The 21,471-nt window shown below is 27.4% G+C and overlaps 1 protein-coding gene across 1 annotated transcript in view; it reads left to right on the forward strand.

Annotated features, from left to right (window-relative positions):
* Window positions 1-19,909, forward strand: part of LOC129958243 (uncharacterized protein ZK1073.1-like) — a 95,832-nt gene extending 75,923 nt beyond the window's left edge. Inside the window, exons 9-13 of the mRNA XM_056070546.1 lie at window positions 9,149-9,258; window positions 13,022-13,060; window positions 14,718-14,853; window positions 16,142-16,193; window positions 18,945-19,909. Coding sequence (XP_055926521.1) covers window positions 9,149-9,258; window positions 13,022-13,060; window positions 14,718-14,853; window positions 16,142-16,193; window positions 18,945-19,351 — 744 coding nt within the window. The 3' untranslated portion in view covers window positions 19,352-19,909. The remainder of the gene's footprint in view (window positions 1-9,148; window positions 9,259-13,021; window positions 13,061-14,717; window positions 14,854-16,141; window positions 16,194-18,944) is intronic.
* The last annotated feature ends 1,562 nt before the right edge of the window (window positions 19,910-21,471 follow it).

A 21,471-nucleotide genomic window follows, 5' to 3' on the forward strand; every position in this document is an offset into this window, starting at 1 on the left:
AATGCAGTGTATTATAATATCTTACAAAATAACGAATCTTGTTGAAATAATGTTAAAAATATAAATTATATTTAATTTTGATTTGAAAAAATGCAAATTTTTGTAAATTTAGTAAAAACACGAAATTAAATTACTCTGTAAAATTCTTCAAAAAATATCTAGGGAGATCTAGGGAACCTTCAAATTTAGAGGCCTAGAGATAAGCGAATACTTTTTCTATTTAATAATCTAATCCCGTTTAATTGCACAAAACTACACGAAATTTGTTACAATTTAATTGTGGAGTCGATCATTCATTGCTGCCTGCTTTTCTCTTTTGACACGAAATTTCTTTGTGTTTTCTGTGCTTGCATATCTTTACGTGATTGATAAAGCTCCCACATTATTGCATAAATAAACCCGTTTCCTTCTTTATTTACAATTTACCCAAGGACAAAATTTTTCGCTCCCCCGTTTTATCTGAAATGAAAAATCTGTAGTTAGTTCCATTCATTTATTATAATGATTTTTGCTTTATTTGTTCTTTTATGGATATTAAATTGCTCTATTGGGGTGACCTAAAATTTTAATTTGTTTATAGAGTTAACTTGGAGCTTCTGATAAGGAAGAGCGTTAGGATTTAAACCACTTAGTAATACCAAATTTTTATTTTATGATCAGTAAACTTTAGAAATTGTCCTTGTTCTTTGTATCCCCGGAAATTATTTACCTGATTAATGAAACAGGAATTCTCAAATGTACAGTCTTTTACTAAATAACAATGCAAAGTCTTTGAGAAGTATTTAACAGCATTTTTAAAAGTGAAATCATTAATCTCTAGTAACAATCATATATGCTGTCTCAATACAATCATATATGCTGTCTCAATACAATCATATAAGCCTTGAAATACGAGAATACTGAATGCTATCAAATATGAGGAAATGCATGCAAAATTTAAATTATCATTAAATATTTCAGAATACTTTCATAGATTTTATTTCGGTGTTTCGTACGAAAAGTCTGTTGAAGAATGTGTGATTTATTTTTTCCTTATAAAACTGTATTTAATATTATGCTAATGCATTTGTCTAAATGTTTTGATATATGATTGAATTTAACAAGTAAGTTTTTTCTGAGCCTGCTTGTGGTGTTTCTGTACTCGTTCCTTTATGATAATGAACTCTGTATTTACTTTCTTTTTCCATGGTTTTATCACCTTTGTGATGATCAACCAGGAGGTAAATTTCAAGCATGCCTGACACATCACTTTTTATTCATTTTATTTGCTTAGAAAGGAAATCGAAAGCATGATAGTGTTGCTTATTTTTGTTGTTTTATTTCAAAACTATTTTGAAGGCTTAAACTAGTAGACATTTAAATTAAAGTAATTGGCACAGTTGCGCTAATGTTTCCACCGAACTGCACTAATATATTTTATCCACTAGGCTACAAATTTGAGATTCAAACTTTATTCCACATGCGGATATGTTAATCATGTAGAAAAAATATGGAAGACTTGAAAGATGAGAACACAAAGAAAAACATTCACAAATGTATCTGAATATTAAAATATCACTAAACATTTATTTAGATTTGTTAAAGACGTAAAATTATGCACATTTAAACTGCGCTATATTTTTCTTTTACTGATTTATATCGAGAAGAAACGTTCCTTTTTCAGTTCGATATTCTGTGAATAGTTAAAATGTGCAGTTTCCAATAACTCAGGGGCGCCTCCTCATCTCAAAAATTAACAGTTATGAAAAAAGTATTTATCAAGAAATTGCATTTATTAATAATGCTGCTTTGCCCATAAGAAGCCACATTTTTTTTATTTCAAATGCAGATATGAAATTTGTTGTTCCCAATTATCTCTATATCTATTACATTTCTGAAATGTTTTTCAGGATTTTCATGCTTTATTATTTTTCAGGAAAATGACGTAAATCATTCTCTAAATCAGCAGTCCTTGTATCATCTCCACCATAAAGTAAACATAGGAAACAAAATATTGCATTTTTTTTACATTACATTCATTTAACCAACTAAAAAATGTAATGTTTAAAATAAATTTAATATAAATGTAATATTTAAGATAAATTTGGCTTTGAAATTTTCAATGGTACTAGGTTTTCTTGCTTCAAGTCTTTTCAGCAATTTTCAAATCCAGCAGTGAGTGAACAGTATTTTTTACATTCAGTTTTTCGTTCTGTGAAAATAGCATGTTTTTGAAGATCTGCACCGTTCATCGTTTTTATGTGAAATAATTAATAACGTTTAATTTCTCCTTGAAAAATTTTTAATCAAAACAACATTATAGAAAATTATCTATGTAACTTTTTTCGAAGACCGACCTATAAATATTCCATAGATTAAAGATGCTTCTGTCGAAACAGCAAAAAACAAAACTAAAATTCAGAAACAGTCAATGAGAGAAAACAGAAAAAAAAAGAAAGAAAGAAAAGCACTGAGAAAATCAAAGCGAACTTTAAACTGGAGTGAGAAATAAAAAGGATCAGTTACCCACGTGCCAAACCAGGTCTGGTGGAGCTGTAGTTCTGATACTTTTAAATTCAAAGAGAGAAAGTTTGCTTTTGATATTCAAATCAATCAGTCATATTCATAATGGCCTTTGGTGAGCTGCCAACCCATGTCTTTCTTTTTTAATGATACATTTCCGATCTTCTTTTTAAGTTTTAAATGCTTTTTTTTTCCTTTCATTTTCTTTGATCATCGAATTCTTAGAATGAAAAAATAAGTACAGAGTATCGAACTCTCAGAGTGGAGAAAAGTACAACTTAAAAGTTTTCAGGGGATGCTGCAACTCTGCAGCCCCAATAGACGAGCCGCCTCTGATAATATTCCAGCTTTTGCATTAATTTGACAGAAACATCCGATAAATAAATATATGAAATCATTTATTTATCTGGGTAATACTGGGTAATTGCTTGCGACTTCTACGTTTTATTTCCATAATTTCTTTGCAATACAATAATAAGATTGCGTGATGCAATATTTGATCTAACGAGACATTTATATTTTTTCTTACTGATCTTAATTAATCCTAAAAATAATTTCTTCTTGATTCTTTTCCGTTGAAATATAGAAATGTAATATATGCAACTGATTAAGTTGAAAAAATGTTTGCTTTTATAATTATTATTATTACAAAACTCCTTTCCAGGAATTCTCATATATTATACTTATTTTAAGCCAAAAGGGGCAAATCAATAAAACGTTACTTTCCATAGATTTAATCAGGTCTTTATAAATCGTCTGACCACAATTCAAAATTACAAAATCTATCTGAAAATAGCCTTCATTACCTTTAAAACGAGATTAGCCTAATTAAACCCAATCAGACCTGCATAATCTGTTTAATGTTTCAATATAATTACTCAGAATTGTCCTTTTCGGATATCTTCATATGTTTTTAGATACTTCTATTATGTCCTATGATGGATATAACAGAAGTGCCAGAATATAATTTTCGGCTCATCTTCCAGTCATCGTTAAAACATGAAAGAATTTATTTATATTCAAGAATGCTATGAATATCTGATAACTTGTTATCTAATACTTTCAAAGTTGGATACCAAATTTGAAATTTTTGTAATTTTCAATGCTTTCTATCCTCTGGATGGGCAGTACTGGAGTAAGAAAATAAATAAATGAAACATGAGGTTCGTGGGCAGCTTGGGGCTGAAAAAACACAACAGTATGCTACAGTCTGAAGCTTAAGAGTAGTATGTCAATGATAATAATTTTTAATAATAGAAAATAAAAACAGAAGCTTGTCTTCTAATCTATTATAATTGAAAAATTTTCCTTTTGAGGTTAATTTAAGAAACCGTCTATCCGATTAAAATGTAAAACTGAAAGTAAAAGATCAGATCGTTACGAAAACGTGAAGCCAACTTAAATTATTATTTTGGGAAAAGCAGTTGAAAAATAAAGAGTTAACGTATACTTTCGAACGTGCAACATGTATAGTTCAAATTTATGGAAAACTGCATACTTTGAGCATTTCAAGACAAACGCAGGAAAAAAAATTAAGGTTCATAACTGAATTTAGTACAAAATTTAAAAGTATTAAATGCTTGGAAGAAAAATCTTTGTTTCCTTCGTTTTCTCCATAAATATAAAATCAGTATATTATTTGAAGGTAGTCGAGAACCAATACTGTTCATATTTAAAGGCAAAATTCAGAAGAATCAAAATTTTGTGCAGTTAGAATACATTAATTTTACAAATATTTACAATCCACATTTGAAAACATTCGAAAACTAACATATGAAATTATTTTCATGTTTCAACATGCTTGTCGGTTCTAGAAATTATTTTTACTGATGAAAGGAAACACCACTAGATCCAAAATTGCTAACATTCACTTTGGGTCAGTATTGAAAGTGTTCTCTGAATACACGATCAAAATTATATCTTTCCAAAATGACTCTGAGTCTATTGAAGGATAATTTATTTATGTATGCAGCAAACCATTTATATCTTGGTTCAACAATGGTGCTCATGTTATTTTAATTAATTCTTTATTCTAGAAAGATTAGAACTGTTAATCTAACAGTATGGATGCAGGAATCTTTTTGCGATTTTCAAAATTCCTGAGATTACAGAATCTCAGTTTTCCCATATTAATTTCAATTTCTTTCCAGATTATTCATATTTATAATTCTATTTAAATAAGCAAAATAATTTAATTGTTAATTTATGAAGCAAAAGTTTCTCATCTCCACATTATTTTCATACTTTATATTGAGCATTATTATCCTTTTCGGCACATTAAATAACTTTGCTTACAATTAAATCTTAAATAAACTGTTCATTTGTAGACTCTTTAAAAAAGAACTTTTAGATTTTTATAGTTATTTAAAATTCATGGTTAATTGAAATAAGTTGAATTAATGAAAAGACAAATAATTTGCTACTTATTACTTTTAAAGAAAACGCCACAATGCTTATTTAAAATGAGTAATAGTTCTCTAGATTTAATTTTTACTCAGACGTTTAGTTGAAGTGTATTTTATCTTTCACAATTTATCTTCTTTATTACACATTTTGTATTTCATTTTCTGGCTGCATTATTCTGCTTTTGAATGTTGCATGTTTAGATTTTACTAGTTATTTTGAATTCTTCAATTAAAAGTTTCTTAATAAATATTTATCTGTAATTCAGAATAAAAAGAATGCTCATGATCTTTGACATTTATTGTAAGATAATTATATAATGTGCATTTTTCTGTTTTAGCTGAAATAGTTTTCGCAAACAATCCGTGTATATAAATTAACAGTACAGGTGTAAAAACTCATCTTTAAAGTATTCATATTTTAAAGCATTGATCTCGATTATTTGTTTTTATTTTAAACTGTTAATTAAATATTCTGAGTCATATTTTAAGAAAATGCTCCTTTATTTTAGAATATAATCTAGATAATTCCTTGTTATTTATTTATTTCTGAAAGTTAATTTATCACATTTACTTTGTAAATAAATAAGAATAATTTTTCAGGTGTGAAATATCGATATATACATTTTATTTTTATATAATAACAACGAATTTAAAAACTTGTTAATTTATAGCAAAATTTTTTTTGTATACTTTTCAAAACTTTTTACTCTTCAATATTTTTTATTCTTTTTCAGAAATTCTTGTTCGATATTTTTTTAAATGAACTACTCAATAATTATTCCCCATTTTATGTATATTAGCTTAATTATCAAACAATGTACTTATGAAAAAAAATTATCTAATACTCTTTACAAATTTTCCGAAGCTTGTTTATGAATTAAAATTTTCTTATTCGTCTTATAGAATGGAATATCTTTCTTATACTTCTCGGTTTTTATATCTATTATTATTATATTAATATCTATCATATACTTTTCGGTTGTTTTTAATTTTAAAATATTAGAGAGTAAATAAGTTGCTATCAATTGAAAAAGACTATATTGTATATATATTGATGCACTATGACATACTATGTTGTAAATACATGTGTTTGTATGATTAAACTATTCTACTACTAACAGAAAATTGAGTAAGTATTATAATATAACTGAGGGTGTGAATTTTATGGTTTATAAATTTGCAATTTTTGAAATAACTCAAACTATTCATGTTTCTATGTTAACATTTAAAGTTAGCTTAATTGAAATGAGTAGATGAAATTCAAATCTTTATAGCTCTCCGATGAGAGGTAAGTTTATAACATTGGTAGCTGCTTTAATTTTAAAAAACAATCTGAAAATTTTACAATAGGTTTCCTTTTTATATTTATATGTTATAAAAAGAGAAAATTTTAGAATAGTTACTAGATGAATTTTTTTTCCTTTTATTTACTTAAATATATTTGTTTTTACGGTATATATATATATTAGAAAAACAGATATTTTAATCCATACTGAAACAAAAAGTGCAACGCTTAAAATAAAGTTTTGAAATTCAAATTTTACAGTTAAAATTAACCAATTTTAGCTTTTGTAAACACTTTTTGAAATTTAAAAAAAGGAATGATTGTAAAATGCATTTTTATTTTTGATTAAAATCATTCCTATCCATATTGAAAACCATATATTTATATTTTTATAATATAATATGTTCAGATTTTCATCGCAGGTATTAAGTCATAGATCACAAATAATATCAAATATTAATAGAACAAAAGCCGAAGTTGGATAGAAAATTCTATGCCTATTAGCGTAATTATCAAAGGATAAATTAAAAGAAAAAAAATTTATCTAATGCACTTTACATATTTTCTGAATCATTTTTATCAACTAAAACTTTCTTATTCATCTTGTAATGTGGAATATTTTTAAGCATTATAAAGAGATTCCATTAACAATAGAGTCAATTCGTGTGACGTCGCCTGTCATATGACGAACATAACTACGCATGTCATCTGGCATATAATTGCACCACTTGAGCTGTAATGCTTCGCCCTTCTTTCTCCTACAAAATGCCCCTATGAATTCAAAAGTTAAATTGCACATTGCATTTCATGTGTAGGGGATAGTTACCACATCTATTACCTCGTAGTCTAGATGGAGCCTTATCATAATTTCTTTTAAGGATATTGACCAGAAATAAGCACCTTATGTTACAATGAGGTGAATATCGTCTAGGGTCATTTTTTAGAGAAAGCGACACATGGTTGCAGTTAATGAGACAGTGTACAAATATCATCAATTTAGATTATAGATAAGATCGTATCATTTTTTATAAAAGATGTACAGTTTTTACGCTGTTTTAAAGTGATTAAGAAAAAATACGGCATTATATCCTCTGATAAAACATTTATCTGTCTATATCTACTGGCTACATTTTAGTATAAGAATATTATTAGAATATTTTAAAGATTAGATTAGGTAAATTTTTATAGCTGTTTTTATCGTAAACTTTCTAATATAAACATCAAGTTGATTAAATAGTTCATCATTGTTTTGAAAAACGAGTGCTGTACTTATCTTTAGGCCCTCATTTTATGTTTGATATTCAGAAAATAAACCATGTCAATAAATTATATCATTTAACGAAATTTAATTGTAATTTAAAGACAAACGAAAACTGTTGGCCATTGGTATTTCAGATATCAGATATTTCGATATCGGAATATAAAAGGGAATATATATATATATATATATATATATATATATATATATATATAATGATTAATATGATTATATAATTGACCGTAACACATATTTAAATCTGTTTTGTTCGTTTGGTCTTCAAAATCTATATATATATATATAATGAATAATTAGGCTAATTAATTATTATGTTTTATATATATATATATATATATATATATATATATAACATAATAATTAATTAGCCTAATTATTCATTGTATATATATAACCACCAGTTCTTTCATTTAGATCATAATTACTTGTTTTGTCAACCTAGTTCTTTTGTTTACCCATTTTGATTAAACAAAACAATTCAAAAAGTTGCATCTTGCAAATTAACTCCACATCTAAAAGTGACCAGCGGATTTTAAGGAGTTAATTGTCACAGTATGCCTAACTAAAGAATAATTTTGTTTAATTGTACTTTAAAAAATTGGTAGTCATTGTTAATATTCTCTAAATTTGGCAACATTCCCCTATCACTTGAACATGCATTGACTCCATTAAAAAGTTTCGATAATTGCCAAATATTAATTTAATTTCTTGTAAAATGAATTCTTTATTAAATAAACTTTGAAGAATACCCACTTTTTTCATAAGATTCTTATTTTCATAATTTTTTTTTCATCTCATACTTAACGCACACTGATGAACTTAACAAGTTTCTATTGATGTTTACTTTACCTTTCTGTCCCATTTTACTATTATTTGAATCTACCAACAATAATATGATCTAATTTAAGAGTAAACCCATGTGCTGGACTTGCCATATCATCTAATTCTGAACAGGGTCTTTTTTTTGTTGTTGTTGTTTACAACACGCATGTTTCCAAGGGATTTTATAACTCTAATAAAACCATGATAATCGAATGCATATACATTATGTTGTTAAAAATATTACTATACCACCTTTGATATAAACGCTTATTTACTACAACAACTTTTGTTCCTAGAAGGCTTAATACCATAATTAAATTACATATAAACATTGCTTCAGAACACATGAACTGACATTTGATTTTAAGGGGATTAAACTTGCCAAGTTAAATCATTCATTTTCTTAGATAAAATTATTTAGGATCATTTTAATTTATATAAATCATTTGAAAAATGTTAAATTTTAGAAAAACAAACTCTTTTATAATTAACAGTGTAATTAACAAAGCTCGAACTTAATTACCATACATTATGTTACAGTTATCTTATGTTGAATAGATTTATGCATTCCAGTTTCATTCAAATGTAAAAAATTCAAATTTACTTATATTCAGTTGTCAGTAAATTTTATATTTCTTTTTGAACGAACATTAAATTTTCTATATACATGGAAAAGACAATACAATATGAAATTCACAGATAACCATGTGCGATGATATTGCGGCTTAGAACCTTGTTTTTATTCCGGAGGGAAAGGGGGAAGGAGACATCTTTTTCAAATAAGTTAATCCTCCTATTTTTTTTAAATGTTTATTTATTTATTTATTATTTTATCAATTCTATTGTATACTTTTTTAGCAACTGGACAACGTTGAGAACAAGGATGCTCTTATTCAGGAGTACACGGAGAAGCTGAAGAGACGTATAAACCCGAGGAATCTGCGTCGTTATGTGGAAGCATACATGAAGTATGTCGAGAGCTACCCTTTACTTTTATTTTTCTGATAAGTCAACACTTCCAAACCTTTATTCACACGTTCACTCATTGAAAATATTCATCCAGTATAACTCAACTAGTGACTACACAAACAGAGCAAAATTTGATTTAAACACATTAAGAATGAAATGAAGCATTAAGAATGAAGCGTTTCAAAAAGAGTTCGTCTTCTCTATTATGCTTTCAGGCATATATTAGAGAATCTGGCAGTGTTATTCACTGCCAATGTTTTCTACTGCTTCACTTATGATAAATCCCTACAGTTTAAAAAAAATCATACGACACATTATAAAATTAATAAATATTCACTTAGTCAAGGATTTTTAAATATATTCCGCACTGACTTGTTTCCATAAGGAAAATATTTTACTGCCCCCACTTCAATTTAGCTTCGTCATGTCCCCGAAATTGAATAAAGAAAAAGTAGAATTAATTCTTGGTGAACATAATAATGCATTTAAGAATTAATCAAAGAAATAACTGATAATGAAATAATAATTCAGTGTGAAGAAAATATTTTGGTGGTCCATTGCAATTTCGTTTCATCATGTTCCCTAAGTTAAATAAGAAAAGGGAGAATTATATAAAATGTATTGAAGAATTAATTTATGATGAATATAATAATTCATTTAGAAGAAAAGAGTTTCTCCCTCTTATTTCTTGTTTCGTCATGCTGTCAAAATTAAATTTAAAAAAAGAAGAATCAATTGGCGTGGAATATAATAATTCAATTTGTAATATTAACTGAGGTTTAGCGGAATTTTTGAAGTTCTAAATGACTCTCTAATTTGTTTTTTCTAACGAATTGTGAAAAAACTAAATAAACAAAGGAAGTGTTTTTTTAAGTTTTCTTGTCTCCATATTACCTTTAATATTTTTTAATAGCTGTGCTTGTATATTTATATCCAATTTAGTTTTTTTCCGTAAATAACCTTACCAGATTTTCTGAACCTCAGCCTGCGATTATTAAGTTAATGCAAACTTAAACATACTGTTATAATTTTTCAACTCATCGATCATTCTTTTTTTTTCTAATAAAAACAAAAAAAAAATCATCCCTATCTTCGCTTGAAAACTTTTGCAATATCTCCAAAATTTGAAAACAAATGTGAAGATTAAGCACTTAGTAGCTAATAAAAAAATTAATGTAAAATATTTATTCAGCTTGAATTGGATTAAGGTGACAGCTCTTAGTTATTCTTAATTGGAAACAAGGAAATGACACGTAATTGTTTTATGCAACCCAACTGGGGTGCAAATTAACAATTACTTATAACTATAATAATTTATTTACAGTTCTAGAAATGACAGTAATACTTTTCCAAAAACGTTTCATATAACCACTTCCCTCTTTTGGTTATTAATAAATAATTTGGAACCAAAGTAATTAAGATAGCCAGAGATTTTTTTTTTTCATTTATACCATAATATTCCATTTTCTATTATATTATTTCTTTTGATTAATATTTCTTTCAAAATTTCGACAGAATAATCCCAGTCACTTAGTATTTCCGCATTTTCACTTGATAACCACATCATGTATCAAAATCGAAAACCAGAATTTACATGCGAAATTTTTAAGAGTACATTTAAAAACAGAAGAAAATACATTCGTGACTATTAAGTCAAATCAGAAAAAAATGAAAGGAAAAAATTCCATTATTACCAAAAGCACTTCCACCTGCATATGATTACAAATAAAAGCTTTTTCTGAATAAACATTTTTTTTTAAATTTTTATTTGAATTTCTAACGTATTCTTATTCTTTGAGTGCAACAATTAATTTATACTGAGCAAAGATGTTTCATTAAAATTGTTAAATTATATAGAAAATAATGATACATATAAAATAAATTGCATTATGTATCTATTTTTATATTTTCACTTTTATGTATGTATATATTCTAGTTTCTTAAGGATATTTTTTTCAATTTTTGATAATTTTTCAATAAAATTACATATTTTTATCAATAAATTGTTTATTTCATCTCTCACTTATTTATTTCGGTTTCTTAATGTTTTTTTAAATTTTCTTTAAATACGTATATGTATGTAATAAATGAGAAATAGATTAATAATTGTAAATGTCATTTCTTAAATTCTAGTTGCATTAATTTTCACCTCTTTAAATAGATACTGTTTATACAAAGATAATAACAATAAATATAGGATCGCCACTTGTTGGCTGCAATATAAATTACTCATACGAAAAAAATGTAAATGGATTTTCTTTCTTTGTTTTAAAAATTCCTCAAAGGCAGATTGGCTAAAAAACTATTATCTGTATTATTTGTAAAAATTATTTGACCTATGCATGCGTTTTCACATGCATAAGAAATAGTGCTTTACTCAACGAAGTAAAAGCTAAATATTGTTTCCAGACAAGATCCAAAATTCTTATTTTATATAAAATAATGTAAAACTATTACATACTTAATGTCAAAAAAGGAAGATTTAAATCGTTTATACAGTTAATAAGAAATGTAATTTTGCTTTAAGAATGTTATGGTTTTAAATTATTTTATATAAAATAATGTAAAATGTGCATGTGCAGCTTTATAATAACTTAATAAAAGCTTGCACAGCATTAAATTAATTTGTTAAACAAATTTTTACATATTTGATATAAAAATAGTTTATGATTTATTGAACTGAGTATTCTATTGCAATTCTGATACAAATTTACTGTAAATCACGAAATAATAATTTAAAAAATATCGTTTCTTGATTAATAGCTACAACATTTTTTCCTTTTTTCCTAGTTAAAATTTCGTTGAATTTAAATTTATTGTTCCACTAATTCATTTATTCGTTAGAAAGCAATTTTATAAGATTAACAGTAATTTCTTATAAATAAACTAATAAATTCTGATGTTCATTAACAATAAAAAATATCAAAAATTTCGTAGCTTACATTCCTAAAATTATTTTTTATTCAAAAATACAGTTAGTATACGAAAAATCAAATCCCAAATAGGCATAAAGATTATAAAGAAGATTCTTTATTAGAGTTTTTTAACATTGTTTTTTATCTTTTATTAATGTTGCCCAAAACTTCTCAGCGATGGTTCAAGTATTGCATTTTTTCCTTAAATCGCGTCGTTTTATTTTTAAATATCTCTTTAAATATTATTCTTGCAAATAAGCTAAAATACTTTTGCAGAGAAGCGAGTTATTTATGTACGAAACTGTAACAACACCTTGATATGTATGACATTGAATTAGGTAATATGATTACTTTAGGCGAATTTTCTTTTCTTAGTTTGATTAATCTTTCATTTTTAAGTATATATCGGGACTTGCAAATAAAAATGCGGTTGAAAAATTTTTTCCCTCTAAAAAGTCTTATAAAAAATTTTAAGAAATCTGTTTTAAATCGAAATAAAACAATAACCATTCACAAATGCTAAGAATATTTTCAGGATATATTTCTAATATGTATATTAATAGCCACGATTAGAAAAAAATTTTATTTGATATTTTAAAAAAAACCTTTGAAAAATATTTTACTTAAAATATTTTTTTATCTGAGAGAAATAAAGGTTTATCTCTGAGAGTAACTATACTCTTCTTCCTGCAAATGTATGTAATTAATTTACTTTTCATCAAGCAATATATGAAATAAATAAATTGAACTTTCTTCTACCTATTATGTATTAAATGATTTGTTGCAGTGAAACAATACATAGTCTTAAATAACTGTCTTAATCTTTCAATTTTCATTCCCATTTCAGCCGCAAGGATATCATGTCACTCGTTGAAAGTCAACTGAGGTAAATAGTCTTATCATTATATTCTTATCTATAATATTTCATCTTATAAACAGATTTGTCTTTTATTTCTTTCCAAAACTGTGTGTCATGTGAAATATAAACGAGCTACCACTAAGGATAAGATAAATTATGTAATTTTCCTTTTTAATAAATGCTATATATGGTTGAACAGATATTAGAAACTAATAATATCATCCCTCGATATTCTCCAGAGACCTTTGCTTTGAACTGGAAATAACATTCAGCTTAAATTCCGCTCGTGTCAGTGGTATCTTTTCCCTTTCAGATAAGGAATTAAATTCTTCTTTCTGTTAAAGACAGTACCGACATAAACAGTTTACTGGAGAAATGCTAAGCAAGGAAGTCCATATATAAACGTTAAGAAAAAAGCAAGAAGTGTTTTGATTAAAATAATTCGTAGAGAGAAAGTTTAAAAAAAAAAGCATCTTTTAAATAGAAAGTGCAAATTAATAACTTTATTTATCAAATGTAGATGGAAAGTAAGAATTTTTTCCAAATGAAGTGATTAAAAAATAGTTAGACAACTGTAATGAAATGCAATTAATATGGTAGAAATAAAAACAAACCCAAGAACGATCCATATAATAATTATAAGGATTGAATTAGAGTGATTTGCATGAAGCAAACTTAAACATGTGTTTCAAAGAAATTAATAAAATATCTTCTTTTTGCTGCTAAAACCATAAAAGGTAAAAAAAATAGAGTGTCTAGGATTCTAGTATAACGAATATTTCTTTTGCTTTTTTAAAATTTTTATTGCTCATTATAGATGGTTTTAAAACATTTCAATGATTTAATTTAAATGAGGAAATTAATGTATTCTGTTATCCTGTGTGTGAACAATGCACAACCACTTTGTAAGATAAAAGTTACATAAAAAAATTAACTAAAAAAAGAAAGAACTCTTAAAGAATTTATGAATGTTTATTTTTTCTGGCATATATTTATAGTTTTCTTCTTTTACTATTAAAATAGTGTATTTTTATTTTAGCTAGCATTTATAAATGTATTGAAATCATTAAATATAACTATTGAATTTAAGTAAAACCCCTAAATCAATGACTTTTTTAGATTTTTTTAAAAATTATTTAAGTAAATTTTAGAAATCATTGGGAGATAAACGTATTCATTCGAAAAAAGAATTTTTGAAAACAGGTTTACACATATTTCTCATTCAATGTAATTAATCTTTTTACAAAATTAATTTTCTAGTATGTTAAAAATCACATTTAAATGTCGATTTCCTGTCAAAGTGTAATAATGCAATGGAGTAACTTCACGGGACTTTATATAATAACTATCAGCATACATGTCTTCTAGCCTTTCACGGCATGTCATCTTACGACGCTTTGTGTCATGATTCTATAAACCGTAAATATCATATACGCAATGAACACTATTTTCACTTAATATGGCCACTTAATATGTGTTGCTATTTAAAACTCTTTGTCAAAGATTACGAATAAAGCATTTCAATATTGGAGAAAACTGAAAACAAGTTTTGAAGCTTTGAAAAATAACTTTTCAGTTTAAAAAAATCATTAAAAAATCTTTTGATGATCCAGTTTGCAAAAAGCATTCTGCAAAATTCATTACCATACTGAAAACCGTATTAAACTGTCTCTTTGAATTACAGAAGCATGGATGTGCTGCTGGTGTCAGGAAGTAAAGCGACGCATGCTCAGTCAGTTTTGCATATGTACATGAAAATGGATAAGCAAAAGACTTCTTTCTTAAAAGTTGACCAAGTTGGAGATGTTTTGGCTGAAGCTGTAAGTACTGTGATGTATTAGATACTTCAATATTTTAATGACGCAGATTCTATATAAGTTTGGACCTCAAAAAAAATTGAAATCATTCTACACAGTAATTAACGAATTTTAAATAGAGCCTTCCTGACCTATTTTGTGAAAAATGAAATTTCGCAAAGTAATATAATTTAGCAGAATATAATTCTAACAATATTAAAAGCCAGCAGGAGTGGTCTCCAGAAAACCTTTACTCTCTAATGAAGGTATTATCCCTTTCTGTGAACACTGGTGTGGCCACGTAAACTTTGTACGAAATTGGTGAAAAAAATTTACGAAATGTTCATCTTTGTCTTGAATCTAACTTTTTTATTAAATCCATCACGTGATCTTCATCGTTTTTTTTTTTTCATGAGCTTAATATACAAATATCTTAATATCAATTTGTATTTCAGACACATTTTTTTCCGACGGAATTAAACCACCACAATTCGGCATAGAACATCAATTGTAGTCATAAGATCACATTCCAAATTTCATTCGTTTAAGTTAGTTCGTTTTTAAGTTATTGCATTGACATGAACGCGAAAGTACCGACAGAATGGTAGTCAACACTCTGATAGATTTGGTTCAAAATTAGATATTGACCTACAATTTAGATGATAAACTGGTGTACTAAATTTTATTCATCTACCTCCTTACATTTTTTGTCAGTGTGTCCAATTGTATTCGAACAACCGAGCCGAACAGTTGAACTGCCTCTTAATGAATTTCGCTCAAAATTTGATGTCTATAAATGTGGTATTAAGTTTATAATATAAATGTCATTCGTCTAGCTCAAAGCATTTTTGAGTTATTGTGTTCACAACAGACATATAAAAAATATTCAATAATGTGTTTTTCAGATTCAGGGTTGAGACTAAGGTCTCAAACGTGGAGATTTTTCAAAATCTCGATTTCGATTTTTTTTTTTTTTTTTTTTTTCATATTACAATGCTTTCTCTTCTCTTTTTTTCTCATATATATATTGTCTAAGAGAAAGTAAAAACTGTGGAGCGGTATTAAAAAATAATTGCGTTCTCATCATATAATTTCCTTTCTTATAGTCGGCATTACTTTAAATTAACCATGATATGAACAGAAAAATAGTTTATATAATTTTAAATCATATGTATTTTATTGCTTCTCTGGCCGAATAAAGCCTCTTCACATTCTCTCTATTAAAATGTCTCTACTTCCACAATTTTTTAAGCAAACCCTTTCTGAGTATTGACTAAAGCCGTAAAATTTAAAAACCTTTTATCTTTTTCAGCCTGAAAAGCTTGCCCAAAGCTTGCATCTCTTTGTGAAAGGTCTTGGATTCCGTAAGTTCCAATAAAATTTTATTTCTACTTCAATTATTGAAAAAATTAGTAAGCAACTAAGCATTTTAATTTATAATTTAATAAGATCTCTAGGCTAAAATTCAGCCTCATTTGATGGATATATTTCTATTTCTGAAATTTTGTTGAATATTTGAAGCTTTTATTCTCCCCACTCAAAAATTTTAAAAGACTTTAAATAGTTTCATATGCCATAAATTTATATTTATCCTTCTATTTATTTCTTTTATGAGAATCTTAGTCAGAGAATAAACGTGGAAAAATTTACCTTCAGTGTTTGAAAGTTTTCTCTACACTGTCAGCTCAAGTTTAAATTGATATTTAATTCTTCATAGATAAAGAATTAATTATATCTAAGAATCTTGATATGAAGAAGAAGGATATTTTATGCTTAATCGATTAAATTTTCAATACAACTGCTATAAAATGTTTCAGAAGTTTTTTCAAGCAATGCAAGTAGATAGCTTTTAGTTTTTTTTACTGGATTGTACAATAAAAACTTTTTAAAAATTAAAGATTAAAATACGATGAAGCCGAAATAAAGTATGAAATGTTAAGACTTTTACACAAAAAAGCAGAAAAACTAAAGAAATTAAAACTGTGAATGCAATGAAACTGGAACAATATAAAGAATGTTTTAAAGACCCTTTAACAGTTAGAGAAGGTTGCAACATTGTGCATATAAAGTTTTTTTCCCTTGCAAAATTGCGGCTTATATCATTTGGAGTTTTGGATGGACATTCAAACACAATCCACAAATTACTACTCTAAAGTACAAAAACAATTTATAAGTGAAATCATACTTAGGAACATAATGTTTTCAGGCGTATGAGTTTGGAGTTTTAAAGTACTGGCTGACTGCATGAATTTAAAGAACCATACTGAAGAAATGTTTTATAATACATTTTTGTTTATGTTTATATGTGTAAAGATTTCTTATTCTAATTTAAATCCTGATTAATTTCCTTTTTTTATCTTCTATTAATCATACTACTTTATTCTAAAATTTTCTCTTATTCTTTTATCCAAATCATACTTTTTTATTTACTAATTCTAACATGCGCTTTAAAAAATTGCTGACTATAAGCTTTTCACATGCAAAATCAGAAATAAAAATCTCTAACGCTCACGGGACTCCTTCCAAATGTACCTAAGATTCCTTTTACTGAATCGACACACGTCAAAGAAATCCCTATAAGAATCTTTCGGCAAAAAGTGCTGAGGGAAAAACTTCTTACTCTTTTTCACTTGTGTTCCACTACAAATAGACGAGTTACACGGTTATCCTCGTGTATAAATCACGCCCTTCCGTGGAAAAACAGATTGAAGTTCATTTCAAACTTATTTTTTGTCAGCCTGACAACTGCTAAAATATGTTATATTTAGTGTAAAATAATATTTTGTGATTTTCTCCCAGTCATTAAAGTGGGAAAATGATAATGTTACAGAAAATCTTTCTGGTGAGAAATCCAACAATCTCGTTACCGGCTGGAGATGCGTTATCCCACAAGAAAGAACGAAACATAGATGGTAAAAATACAATCGAAGCGTGCACAAGACAGCACTTATAGAAATCAACAACATGCAAACAAGCAACAAATCGTCAATTAAATAACACGAGACCACTCAGCACGATACCACTCAGATTGCCGCTAGAGAGCTTCTCAGTGAACAAATTCCAAAGACACAATTCCGTCGACTCAAATGACTCTCATCTTGGCATTGAAAAATTGGTTAGTACTATCTACGGCATTGATGCACCTTTACCCACGATCGACAAAGAACCTGAAGCAGAACAAGATGGTTGCTCTGAAATAGATGAGATCTGTAAGGGAACTGGTGTCTATCAAAGCAGAATCATGATCATGGCGAGGAGATGAGAAAACGGTTTATATAAGGACCAATCCCATGATAGGAGACTTGACTAGGTGCTTTGGTTGTTTAAGATGAAAGTATCAGTCTTGGAGACTAGGAAGGTGGTCTGGTGGCCGGATATGCAACTTTAGTAGGTCAACCAATGAGGAGGCTTCCTTAGTAGAGCTTGTGTATCTAAGATTCATATGGAAATCAACACTCCTGCGTTCAGAGTAGGTATGCATATAAGATGGGGTCGTGAGAAGTTTGAGAGCTCATTCATGAAAAAGTTGGACTTGGAAATCGGTTTTATAATTGTTAGGGCTATATTTAGGCAGGCTGAATATTTTAAAGGCTATAAAATTGATTCTCGTATGTGCGCATCCGCTTATATACTTTCCGGCAGCAGAGTATGAAAGGCTCTTGGCTCTAACAGAAATATCATCAAAATTCCTGCACTTTCGATAACCTTTATTTTTCATCAAAAACGGTAGGACAGAGAGTCATTGACCTGATATCCATTCAGCATCTATTGAAATATCTGTAAAACTCTTTTTGCTATGAAACTAGCTGCGTATGGAAGCAGTATTTGAGATTCGTAACAATAAGCTTTGAGCGAACTATCTTCTGTTTCTTCAAAGCATTCATTATAATAATATATACAACCTGCATTTTTCTTTATACGGAGCAGAAAATAATAATTTAAGTTAATCATTAACCAAAAGACTGTAATTCGAAAAAGCCGAAGGATCGTAGTTATTTGTCAGATCATTATTTAAACCCCAAATAGCAATACAAGCAGGGTTTTTTTCCAATGTTTTTAAGGCCGCTTCTTTGTTTAAGATATTAATTTCTGTGATAAATAATTGTTATTTTTAGTCACTTCAGTGACACTTCCTGGAGTGGAACGTCAAAAGACCCATCAGGGTGGAGGTATTGCTCACAAAAGCCTCGGCGCCGTCGGACGTAGGCGCACTCTCTCCATGGAAGACTACGACTCGCCAAGACAAAGAGGAACATCCCCTAAGGCTAAAGCCCAAAACGCAGAAAAGTCGAAAGAGCGTGCTGCGGAGAAGCCGAAAGAGCGCGCTGCAGAGAAGCCGAAAGAGCGCGCTGCAGAGAAGCCGAAAGAGCGCGCTGCAGAGAAGCAGAAAGAGCGCGCTACGGAGAAGCCAAAAGAGTGCGCTGAGGAAAAGCCGAAAGACGAAAACTCGGAGAAGCCTAAAGACGAAAACTCGGAAAAGTCAAAAGGCCAAAACTCGGAAAATCCAGAAAACAAAAAGTAATTTTGCTTTGTGGAATGTGAAGTTGGATTTTCTTTGCTCTCCTTGTTTGTAAATTCCTTTCATGGTGCATTTTATTCTTTTTGGACTTTTATGCCAGTTGATAGACTCAACCGGGCGCAATCTTTCCAAAACTGCTCATTTTTTTGGTGACCAATTTTTTGCATGGCCCAACAGTTTTGTGAATTAGCTATATTCGTCTCAATATAGAACTGTGTGTTATGCGTCTTAACTTTTTTAAACGTATTGTGATCTTATTTCTTGAAAGACTAAATTTCTAAGTTTTTTAAACAGTTATTTTTTGATAATTGTTTTCAGACCATTAATGCAAAAGGAATATTTTTCAGCTTAAACGTATGTTAGTCAAGACATAAAATTTATATGCAAACATTTTTTTTAATTCGCTTAAATAAAATCATAGTCCTTATGCTATCTAAGGGATTCAAAAATAATATGCATAAATTTAATTTGCTAACAAAAATGAGCATTTTAAAATTTTTATAATATATTGCTAAAAGTTCAAAGAGATTCTTATATTATATTTAGATTCATTCTATAATGGCATTTCCTTGTAGAATGAATACTTTTGAAAATTTTATATGATGTTGTTATTAAATATATTGTTTATACTAAGTTAGTTTATTGGCAAAAACTTTATAATTCTTAACAAAGTGTCTTAAAATTTTTCCGATTTTATATTTGAACTACCAATTTCTAATATTTAAACGGAAAATTTTCTCTTATAAAAATACATATGAAATTTAATTGCTGTTATAATTATTATGTTTGAATAACATAATAATTATTATAGATTTTATGTACTCGTGCTAGAAAAAAACTGAGAGTATTTAAATGTTATGTACAATATTATATTCCCTTAAATTAAATTTTTGAATAAAAATTAATTGAACATGAACTTACTACTTACAATATTTATCTTTCCTAATACAGATCAAATTGATACCTATTTTCAAACATTAACTTTTTTCAAAAATTTACATTTTATTGATAAAGTATATTTTTGAGAATATAATGATCACAAAATTGGAAAATTTTTAAGTATTTATTTTTAAAATTTTAAATAATTTTCTGTTTTAATGTTTATTTTTAAAATTTTAAATAATTTTCTGTTTTAATGTGAAACATAACTATTTATAAACTTGAATGCAATGTTGATCACGATTTTAAGGCATACATGAATAAAATTTTAAAAATATTGTAAAGAATCATTCTATATTTACGATATATATGTGTTGCCTCTTAAACAAATTTGAATAAATTTGCAGTAAACAAATAAAAAAAATATCAAGAATATTTTTGTAATTTATGTTAATTTTATTTAAACGTTATTTAAAATTTGCTGACGCTTAGTAAATATATAGTCTATGACTTTAAAATTTTATTTATATCTGCAAATCAGCTGCTCTTTTTCTCAAATTCTCAATCTTTTTAATCTTTACAAAATTTTGATGTAAGAAATATTTAAAAACTTTTGAAAATTTTTTCTTTGATTCAAACTGAAACTCAATCTATACGTTACTAGCACTTGGAAACTTTTTATTATTGCACATTTGTGATAAAAAAAATGTTATTGTACCCAAAATGCTTTTATCCTTTTATGTTACTGATGTTAAATAATGTTTGCACAAAAAATCTGGAACAATTTCTATAAAACTTTTACGCCTTTTCATGCTTTATATGAAGATATTATTGAGAATATTTAATTCTACAGTTCTATTTTTTACTAAATATTAGTATAATTTTAGCTTTCTCATCAGCATCAACAACTGTTTATCCATCAAAACTGATTATCTAATGTATGTGTAATTTCCATCATTTCTCAAAACTTTTACCATGATTTACTTAGCAACAAAGTGCACGAAAAATATGGGCAACTTTTTTTTAAAAAATGAAAGCTTTTTCACGTTTTGCAAAAATATTAGAAATATGCTGAAAGAGCTATGTCCACATAATTACATTATAAACATTTATGAAGTGCTGTCCTTATTTTAAAAAAAATTTTTTTAAATCATGATATAGCAATCCATCTTAAATTCATTCAGTTCAAATTAATTTTGTAATTCATTTATTTGGAAATTTGTTTTATATACTACTTAAAACTA

Source organism: Argiope bruennichi, chromosome X1, assembly GCF_947563725.1.
Source record: "Argiope bruennichi chromosome X1, qqArgBrue1.1, whole genome shotgun sequence".
Lineage (NCBI taxonomy): Eukaryota > Metazoa > Arthropoda > Arachnida > Araneae > Araneidae > Argiope > Argiope bruennichi.